Consider the following 11,446-nt stretch of genomic DNA (forward strand, 5'->3'; position numbering starts at 1 on the left):
TGCTTGTCCTCCGATTAGAGCTAAGCAAATCTGACCTCAGACTCATCCATGGCAGCCATTTTGGTTGTCATAATCAAATCCATTCGGATCACCTCGATGTTACGGAAACACATCTAAACTCTAAAAGAGTTCAAGAAAAAGATTCAGAGACGTTCTAAACCTAAATCTATTTTTAGAAACCTCGGGTTTATAATATCATTGCAGCATGCTATATGGGTTTTGTACCGTGTCTCGTGATGTGATTCTAAGAATGGAAATCACTGAATTACGACAAAAATGTCTATTAAATGATATTGATGACATGGCCGTATGCGGGTGGTATGGAAGTTATGCGATCTATAGGGGTACACTAGGAGTGGTCGCTGGATACGGTATTTATTTCACTCTCGTTAGTAATTTACAACAGACAGTCGCTTCAGAGTGAAAAAGACACCATATCCAACAACTACAATGATATGAGTCGCCAGCGGCGGAATTGTGACCAAATAAACATTTGTTTGGTGACATATGCAAATAAGGAGCAGTGATATTATGAAAATGTAAAATGTCCCTAATTAATATTTAAAGATTAGATTTTGATGAATAATTTATTATTTTCAAATTAATTTAGTCAGGAACAACTATGTGACAAACTAACAGTAGTGGGGCGTTCATCAAGCTTTAATGTCTGCAGTTCTGTCGTACATAACCTAAGTAATCGCAGATTATATGCACGTGTATGTGTTGTTCGGTGCTATCTGCTTCCCCCCAAAAATGTCGACTAACCGCAGTCAGTGTCGGACTTTCAGACCCTTATACAAAACAAGTTGATGTAAGAAGAAAAAAAATAGACAATTTAGTATTTTTAAGTCTCACTAGGCCAAGCCAATCATGCTAACCTCATATTTCAGTTCCATTTCTTCAGACTTCAGATTTCACCTGCGCGCTCTGGTCCACATTTGCAACGCATGCATGTGTTTTAATTACGAATGGATAGGCTAAATGAACATGTCGTCAACTCAAACTTGAACATTTACAGGGCTCAACTTTATCATTTGTTTTATTCTGACAAACAGCGCATTGTAAACATAAATGTATAATTTTATCTCACAAAGATGGTATAAGGCGAGTCATATCCAAGGTCGAACATAAATGTATGATTTTTATCTCACAAAGATATCATAAAGCGAGTCATATCCAAGGTCGAACATAAATGTATGATTTTTATCTCACAAAGATGGCATAAAGCGTATCACATCGAAGGCCGAACATAAATGTATGATTTTATCTCACAAAGATATCATAAAGCGAGTCATATCCAAGGTCGAACATAAATGTATGATTTTATCTCACAAAGATATTATATAGCGAGTCACATCCAAGGTCGAACATAAATATTACATGTATATAGCGAGTCATATCCAAGGTCGAATATAAATGTATTCTATCTCACAAAGATGGTATATAGCGAGTCATATCCAAGGTCGAACATAAACGTAGACTTATATCTTCATGTCATTCTCACGTTTCGATAAACAATATGTTTTAGCATATCAACATAACCAGTATCAAGTTATGATTTTATAGATATTAACCTAGAAAGATACCTCATAATACTAACCGTTTAATGTAATGCGTTAGTCTCACGAGTATTTTCGCATGTTATAAAAAAAATTCTCCGTCGCATTTGTGTAAAATATTGAAAGTACAAAGTGAAAGTTTACGACACGGTCTTCTCATCCCTTATATCATGTTAAATTATAATAATATGTCGATATACAAATTAGCATACTTACCGAACATGTGACTTAATCCATGCTTGTTTGGGTCGCGATAAGCTTGCTACTATAACTGTTATTCGTATGTAAATACAGGGTAAAGTGGCCAGACTATCTCTCTGGTAATTATCCGGCACTGATCGTCCACTTCAAAGTGGCTAGATCATCGTGACATGATTAACTGGACTTGGTCGTGGACAAACAAGTGAGATGCTATGGAAAAGAAACTTTATTTCATATAACACTTGGCTGTGTGATTAAAACTAAATTGGTACTACGTGAGCTCTGTGTTTTGTACACTAATATATTAATTATACCATCGTGTTATTTACACACCAGCCCTGAGTAACATCCATGTAAACTCTGCCAAATGTGATGCTAATAAATACGACTAATCCCAATTGAAACTGAAATAAAACATCATATATATTGACAAATATAAACGTAAAACGGTGTGTGAATATGAACCTAAACTCGCCACAAACCTGAGAGGGAATACTGAACCCAGAGGACATCAAATATATTGTGTTTAAACATATTAACGACTTCGCTGACTGAGTATGGTAAGTCACTTTTATATCAACAAAACATGTCAGAAAATAATTATAACATCTTGTCATGAATAACGTTTATAATTTTTACGGAATTAGTAATACCACTGAAGGGAAACTCTTAATTTCTATGTGTTAAATATTTTGTAGAACCGCTTAATAGAGAAGTTACTTACTCGTCTAAGAAATGTTAAAAAACTTCTTTTTTGTTTTACGAATATTTTATGTCATTTATGTGTTTATTAAAATTTATATTGATATTCTTCTGATAAACATGCTCAGCTCAAATGGAGTTTTGGCATGATACAAGCAACCGGTGTTTTACTCTTTTGGTGAGCGTCTAGTTTTGATATTGGCTGTTACGATTTAAGTAGAATATATATTACGAACAATTAAACATATTAGGGGCCGCGTTACCTCGGTAAGAGGACATCCCGTAAAATGTTCATTGAGGTAGCCACCAACTATTATTACAAGGATACTCCGCCTCAAAATGACCTTTGTTGTTCACAGAACAATAAACAAAGCAAACAATAATACAAATACTTTTGTTATGTTTTACTTGGATGCCTTTCCCTCTACTCTCTTCTCTATGGAATATAACTTATAATGAGTCAGGACAAATTGATGTCAAATACAAAAAATAACAACAAAGAAACAAAAGCTGTACTTAAAAGTGTTCTATCGATATATCCAAGTATTATGATAAATACAGCTAAATCTTCACTTCAACGTTTGATGAATTCAAAAATGGATTATTTGTTTACTTATTTAGCAATTATTACCTTTTAAACTTATCAGTGATACATGTATTGAGTTCATCCTATTATTTTGTAGATAATGTGACGAGATGGTTGTTCCAACAAAGAAGTACTGTTTTTATATGCGTTTCCGTCTATTGGTAGCTGCCATCATAGTTTTGTTAGTGATATCGACTATCACACAAATGCGTCAACCGTTATTGGAGGTAAGCTTGGTAGCTGACGTTACCTGTATTTAGATAATTACACATTATATAAGGAGAAACCAATTACAGCTAAATAGCTTAGTACGTTTTAGTTATATTACAGTTATTTTCGTGTTATTGAAAATATTAATAACCAAAAAATGTTAGTATGATTAAGTTATTGTGTTAAAGTGCCTTCTACATGTTAACATAAGTTCGGGTCCATTTTTTGTTGTCTCAATCCGTCCATGATACCGTCGTCATGTGACACTACTAAAGCTTCCGTCCGTGATACCGTCGTCATGTGATACTACTAAAGCTTCCGTCCGTGATACCGTCGTCATGTGACACTACTGAAGCTTCCGTCCGTGATACCGTCGTCATGTGACACTACTGAAGCTTCCGTCTGTGATACCGTCGTCATGTGACACTACTGAAGCTTCCGTCCGTGATACCGTCGTCATATGACACTACTAAAGCTTCCGTCCGTGATACCGTCGTCATGGGACACTACTAAAGCTTCCGTCCGTGATACCGTCGTCATGTGACACTACTGAAGCTTCCGTCCGTGATACCGTCGTCATGTGACACTACTAAAGTTTCCGTCCGTGATACCGTCGTCATGTGACACTACTGAAGCTTCCGTCCGTGATACCGTCGTCATGTGACACTACTAAAGCTTTCGTTCGTGATACCGTCGTCATGTGACACTACTGAAGCTTCCGTCCGTGATACCGTCGTCATGTGACACTACTGAAGCTTCCGTCCGTGATACCGTCGTCATGTGACACTACTGGAGCTTACCTCCGTGATACCGTCGTCATGTGACACTACTAAAGCTTCCGTCCGTGATACCGTCGTCATGTGACACTACTAAAGTTTCCGTCCGTGATACCGTCGTCATGTGACACTACTAAAGTTTCCGTCCGTGATATCGTCGTCATGTGACACTACTAAAGCTTCCGTCCGTGATACCGTCGTCATGTGACACTACTGAAGCTTCCGTACGTGATACCGTCGTCATGTGACACTACTAAAGCTTCCGTCCGTGATACCGTCGTCATGTGACACTACTGAAGTTTCCGTCCGTGATATCATCGTCATGTGACACTACTGAAGCTTACCTCCGTGATACCGTCGTCATGTGACACTGCTAAAGCTTCCGTCCGTGATACCGTCGTCATGTGACACTACTGAAGCTTCCGTCCGTTATACCGTCGTCATGTGACACTACTGAAGCTTACCTCCGTGATACCGTCGTCATGTGACACTACTGAAGCTTCCGTCCGTGATACCGTCGTCATGTCGCACTATTAAAGACGTTAAATGACAAATGTTTTGTTTTACCCTGTCGACTACTGGAGGCTACGATTTTGTCCTTGTTTACCACCAAGCGGGTTTATTTATAAATCAAATCATACAGAACTCGCACATTAACATGAACTGTTAAATTACAGTTGAGTGTAGACTAAAGGTTACACAAAGTGCACTCCGAGTGCACTCCGTTTGGACTCGGAGTGCACTCCGTTTGGACTCCAGGTAAACTTGGAGTGCACTCCGAGTGCACTCCAAGTTTACCTGGAGTCCTATCAGGCCCCAATCCTACCTACATTTAAAATGTAGGTCCACATGTATCACATGTACCTGTAACCAAGTACTTATATACATAATGTTTATAGATAGATATATACTCTTATACATTTAGACTCCTTAACATGTAACAATAAGATATTTGTTACTGTTTTATCTTTGTATATATCATCTTATTATTTTGTTGGTTCATTTTTAGTTGGTTAACTAACAGCATCTAATATAATTTATTTTTTCTATTAGTTAACCCCATATAAAATGAATAGATCTGGCACTTCGTTGAAAAATGTATTCCTTTGATTTTAAGAGTTTTAACAAGCCACATCAATTAACAGAAAATTGGTAATTATAAACAAAAATATATTTGGCAAGTTGTTTGTGGTCTCTCAAAATGTAGAGTTTGATTGTGTACTGGAAATACTTGTAATACTTGTGTACTCGAAGTACTACTGGTTTTAATATTTCAAATACTTTTCTTCCTATCTTATCTTAACATACAATACAAAAGAAAGTTGTTTTTTTATCACCTTGATAGCATATTCCGGATCCAATGTGTAATATTGAATTACAGTTTAACATTAGATTGACTTTGTTTTGTTATACCTGCTTCATTAAATCCTGGTCATAAATGCATGGAGTTCTTTTAACAGTAATATAAGATACAATCCCCCCCCCCCCCCCTAATATAAGATACAATCCCCCCCCCCCCCCCCCCCCCCCCCCCCCCCCCCCCCCAACTTCCAGGCTAATATTTACCTGTATATCAAGCGTGATTACAGGGGTGTGGAGACAAGACAGACTTACACTGACCCCAATACGGACCCCTTCCTCCAAGTTTACCTCATAAGGTGTGAAGATCTGGACAGGTGTACGGTCATCTAACTAGATAAAGACCCCCTTAATTGTTAGATGGAAACTGGTCATCACACCTTACCTTTACCTAGCCCGAGTTTCCTCTAGCCCTGATACCATGTCTGGTATGGTGTCGGGGCTAGAGGAAACTCAGGCTGCCCTATACCAGGGTCATATAAAATATAGGTACAGACTTGTGACGGTCGATATCTGACACTTTTGAAATGATATGATTGTCCATTTCTATTACAGTATTATTAAAACAGTTATAAGTCATTATTATAAAAAAATATTTGAGAAAAAAATTATTTCAAACTGGTAGTATTACTTTATGTCTTTGATATTATAATGGAAGCATGCATAGAGTATTAGAGGTCGATATGTAAATCAACATGGATTAGTATAATTTTCATGTTTGAGTTAAGTAAATACTTATCAAACATTCCATACACCAACTGCAGCTGGCCTTACGTCATTTTTTTTTTTAAGTTTGAACATTTAACTTTATGATTTTATAATTGGCTTGAACAACCATTGTACATTCATGATCTAGCTGTATATGTTACATAAAATATAGGAGTGACACATATCATGATAGATATTGACTGAATGGGAATAGAAAACGATGTAGTTCCAACAGGTCAGTTTTACAGGTGAATGGTTCATAGGTTGCTGTGTCCAACTGCCCTGAGGCAAATTGTACCTCAGGCTCCTGGACGAGAAGAATGTGTACTAATTACAGGTATAAGGCTATAGGTTGGTTTTGGGAAATGGTGAAATTACATTCATTATACCATTTGGAATTACTATGATTTTTTTTTTTTTTTTTTACTTTAATCTAGCTCTTTCTTTACAATTAATTTTTTAAAGCAATGTCTTTATATTTTTGAGCTTTTATCTTGAAACTATGCCTGAGATGGCTATGGTTAATCGGATGAAGGCGTCATCACATGTACCATTCGGCTAACATCGGCTTATTCCGGCACCCGTCATCAATAAATGTTGGTTGGTACGTAATCTGCCGAGTACCGAGTGCCGTGTACGTCGTCCGACGTTCGTGTAGGAAAAATAGATTATCTTTAATTGTCGCGAAGACCAAACAAACGCAGTTAACTAAAATAGTCAATATAGATCCTTTAAGTTCTGAGATAAAATTAAGGTTTTAAAAAGATTGAATTCAATGCATCAACTGAGCTGTTCGTTGTTTTAACAGAGCATATATCTTATGTTTGTTATTAGATATTTGTATTTAAGCAAACATGTTTTGCACTGATCCATTTATTGTTATTATTTAGCTCTCTACCACACTAGTTTAAAATGACACAGCATACTTACATCTGTACACGTGATCCTGCCTTGTAAACACAAGTATCACGTGCCGCCAGTGAAGATGTAATACAATAACTGTCATCGGCATTGTAACGTGATCCTTTCTACCTTCGAAACACAGCGACGGGCGATCAACCCGTGTGACGTTTAAAATTCTGCCAAAACGGAACTTTTAACACTCGCGGGTTGCGAAGTACACGCTATAACGAAACAAACCGAAAGCTTGACTGTTAAGCATTTCCATTCGAAATCAAATCATTCGAGAACTGCTTTCTTAAGTCGATATTATAATATTTAGTTAAATATGTAAATTCGTGTTGTCTCATGGGAAGAATAAAGACCAACAACGATGAATCGCGGAGTGGACTTATGGGAAAACATGTTGCTGTCACATGAGTATTTAATAAGCGATAATAGGCAAAATGAGACAAATGATCAGCTGCATTGCTTTTATGACAAAAAAAAAAAAAAAAAAATTGGGTGGCGGACCAAGCTTGAAACTTTATCAGCTGATGCAATGCACACGGAATTTGATATCATCATTAACAGATGTCGATATAAATTTCTTTAAATCATATGATTTGTAACGAACAGGTGACGATGAAGATATTTTGCAATGAGTTTTTATATACCTTAGGTGTGTCATGATTCACATTTCTAAGATTTTTTTAATAATAAATTGAGAGAAATGTTGGTCACACGGGTAGATATTGATTACTAATAATGGTAATAGTAATTTAATGAGATTTTTTATCTTACTTTCTTTACAATATCAAAACATAATTGAAACAGGCCAATTTGAAATTTTGAAATTTGAAATGGGACAATTTCAACGGTTTTTAATCGATTTCAGAACACAGCAAAACATACAAATTGCGACTGTAATGTAACCATGACAACGATGACTACACGCTTGGATTTAGAATCAGCTCAGAAAGGGACTTCTCAGCAATCGTCCGTCAAAAATATGATGGGAATCTCCGGAAGGGTAAGCATTTCCTACACCACATATGGCGGCTCCTATCATTCAGGATCCTGTCAAGTATCAAAGTATTGCATGTATGACGTCATCTTAGACTACATGGATAAGTCGGTACAATTATCATCTTGACAGTCTTTTAAACGAAAGTTTTAATTAAGCAATGAATGTTAAAAACTCTTTAAAATCCGCGGTACAAACTTACCCAGAAATTCTTCTTAATTACTGTAAAGTACTTAATTTGACGCACTAAAATTTTAGCGCAAATCCAAATTAAAAGAAATGAGCGGAATGATGAATTGAAACGTGGCACATTTACGGTTATTACAGATATACATATACTTTAGCGGAATACTTTCAGTGTGAAAAAACGCTGACAAAAGGTTAAACTATATACGTTTACAGAAAGAGCTGTATCTCACAGTAGTGAATCAAGTGTGACATATAGTACAGATTCATTGGAAGTTCACTAATAAGAAAATGAAATGCGGAAGTTATCTGTAAAATATAAAGAAAAAGTGTCGCCAAGGAAGAAGGGGTCTATTGTATCTTTAATAAAATATGATGACAGCTAGATTGTTATGCACATATATACACATTAGCTCTTATTAACTAACTTTTCTGTCGTATTTTAGGACAAACTAAGTTCTTACCACGGAATGAGCGATCCTATGGAAGACCTGACAATAGTGACAGCATATTTTGATTTAGGATCTTTCCGGAAAGGACCTTCACAAACGTTTTCAACGAAAACGTACACCGATTGGGTTAAAACATTTAAATATTTGAATAATTCTTTAGTTGTTTATACAGACTCTGTGGTGTTCCGAGATTTTTTCCGTCGCCTACGTAAAGGAATGGAAAACAGAACAAAAATTGTTTTGATGAATAGGACGCAATTCTGGACATTTCAAATACGTGATAAAATACAGAAGGTATTTTCGCAGAAAGGATACCCTAAACATTATCCTAACACAGTCCTCCCGGCGTATTCATGTGCTCAGCATACAAAATATGCAGCAGTCGCCGATACTATCAGGAAAAAATACTTCAGATCAAAATGTTATGCATGGCTGGACATTGGGTATTTCCGGGATATCGTTAACTCAAAAAGATACTTCTCTCTGAACTTATTAGATGATTTCGATAAGAACAAGCTGTCTGTAAACCTTGTCTATCCGTCGGTTTCATTAAATATTAGTTATAAAGCAATAGTTTATGGTAATCACGTTTGGGTGGGAGGGGGTATGTTCATTGGAACAGCTGACGTCATCACGGCGTTTGAGACGGAATATCAACGAGCTGTAACGTTCCTGCTGGACAAGCAACTGATGAGTACGGACCAACAAGTCCTTCTGTCAATGTATAGTCTGCAAGGTCAGAAAGATTTAAACGTGACAGTACAACTTCAGCTTTATTCTCGAAAACAGAACGAGACTAACTTGAAGAATGACAATCCATGGTTTTACCTAGGATACAAGTGTTTGAATTTTACCTCGACATAAATTATTTTCTGACATTTTTGAAAGACAACAAAGTACTTGAGACGAATCTCAAGAAACCTACTGCGATCGCCTTCCATCCGTCGCGTGTAACCCTATGTAGGTTATTGATTTTGTAGTTTATCGTGCTTAATGCTTATACATATATTTGAATATATTGGACCATATGTATTATGCTAGCTAGGTTGCATCATATATCGTATACATTTATATTTATTACATAATGCGTTTGATTTCCCCTAACTTTACGCATAAGCTCTATTTCGAATTATTGCACGGCTAAAATGACTAATGTACGATCACGTGCTAGCTATTAAACACCTATGAGTTAAGGCCTACCCTTTCAAGCTTCTAAGTCACTCAGATGTCAACACTGTAAGACCTCGTGTCAAATATTCTGGACTGTTACAAAGATACCCATGATGTATTTGTATATGTTATGATAATGTTTAGTGTAGTAAAGATGCAACGATGGCTGTGTTACTGTGTTGTAATATTTTTTCGATGTTTGTATGCAGAATGTTGCTTTCTTATTCGTAAACCTTTTTCTTTTCATATAAAAAAAAAAAGCTTCGCCCACTTGATACTGGCAACGCACCACCTAGCGGGCCTACTTTTTTCGTGAATGCATGTTTACTTTTGCTATGTATTATGAGTACGAAATAAAGAAGAAAAATAAAACCATGCGCCAGAATGGGTTTGTCATGATAAAATTGATTTGATATTTTGACATATGTTGAACTGTGGACTGAACTGGGCCTACGTACGTCATCAAAACAAAGTCTCCTTAAATGTAGACTATGACGTATGCATGCGACTTTTGAAACTTACAAATTGTAAAAAAAATACATGACAACTATGCATTATGCCCTTCGGCGGTACCTTACTTCAACTGACATAACATTGACGACATTCCGTATATTTCAGTACCGGTCTTGACGCACGATTTAAACAAAAGACTTGTAATGTAGTTATGCTGCTTCTGCGTTTGTCACTCAGTCTATTTCTTCACTGGCTACATATAAATCGGCGTCTAGCAATAATAACTAACATCCTCTTGATTGCTGCATTCTTCCTCGTTTTATAACTGCTCGTTTATGTCGCAAAAGTGACGAGATCAGCTCAGGACTGAATTTTCCCCGAGACTTAAAGTGGCGCGAATCAGCTATCTGTGACGTTACGTGTACGTCACACAAGAGGCCATAGAAGGGATGTTTGAAAGTAGCAAATTGCGTCTTTAGTAGATCAAACCAAACCAGACAGGGCAGTTTATGATTTTGTCAGACAGTCTTTTGGCCTTACAATCCATAGAAACTGGAAATAGTACGAGACCTACATAATGTAGCTGTTACCTTGAATTCTATATGATTTCCCCTTCAGCTATTATACTTACATGGAATCACATATATACATATATATTGTTGAAGCATTGATCACTAAATTGTGAGTTCTGTGGTAACATAGAAACGCTAGACAATTTCCTTCTGATCAAAACATTTAACAGATAGGGCAGAACTTTATAACGACTTAAAAAGTAACCAAATTCCATTAATCTCCATCAATCACTGTTAAGCTTTGCTGGATGAACACAACATTGTCCACAACACACTACTCAAATTCCTCAAAACAATAGCTGTTAACAACAAAGTATAACACCACACACAAACGTGTGAACAAATAATACCTACTAGAAGTCTAGATAGGATCGCCAGGATAGGCAGGGAGACTGTGCCAGGGGGGATTACTACTGATCCTTCCAATGATTGGATCAGAATAAGACTCCAGGAGATCTGGGGTCTCCTCCTCTGTGTCCCCCTCTCCGATTGTCACGTACTCAGCAGTTGCGTTGCCCCGGAATGAACCCGTTATGTAGTACGTGGCATTTGTTTGTTATCGAAACATATTTCATAAGGAACGCAGTACAGGAACACCAGGGGCCT

The 11,446-nt window shown here is 36.8% G+C and overlaps 1 protein-coding gene across 1 annotated transcript; it reads left to right on the plus strand.

Moving 5' to 3' along the window:
• Positions 1 to 2,028: 2,028 nt before the first annotated feature.
• Positions 2,029 to 9,979, plus strand: LOC117339652. Its single transcript, XM_033901361.1, has 4 exons — positions 2,029 to 2,320; positions 3,146 to 3,275; positions 7,879 to 8,013; positions 8,640 to 9,979. The coding sequence occupies exons 2-4, from the start codon at positions 3,159 to 3,161 to the stop codon at positions 9,507 to 9,509; spliced, it is 1,122 nt and encodes a 373-aa protein (XP_033757252.1). The 5' UTR covers positions 2,029 to 2,320; positions 3,146 to 3,158; the 3' UTR covers positions 9,510 to 9,979.
• Positions 9,980 to 11,446: the final 1,467 nt, after the last annotated feature.

This window comes from Pecten maximus, chromosome 12 (genome assembly GCF_902652985.1).
Source record: "Pecten maximus chromosome 12, xPecMax1.1, whole genome shotgun sequence".
NCBI classification, from domain to species: domain Eukaryota; kingdom Metazoa; phylum Mollusca; class Bivalvia; order Pectinida; family Pectinidae; genus Pecten; species Pecten maximus.

Bases quoted from the DNA above. Each gene is read 5' to 3' on its own strand.
- LOC117339652 (XM_033901361.1), top strand. From the start codon at position 3,159: ATGGTTGTTCCAACAAAGAAGTACTGTTTTTATATGCGTTTCCGTCTA. The intron at 3,276-7,878 runs GTAAGCTTGGTA...AATCGATTTCAG, and splicing joins TGCGTCAACCGTTATTGGAG to AACACAGCAAAACATACAAA. The intron at 8,014-8,639 runs GTAAGCATTTCC...GTCGTATTTTAG, and splicing joins TGATGGGAATCTCCGGAAGG to GACAAACTAAGTTCTTACCA.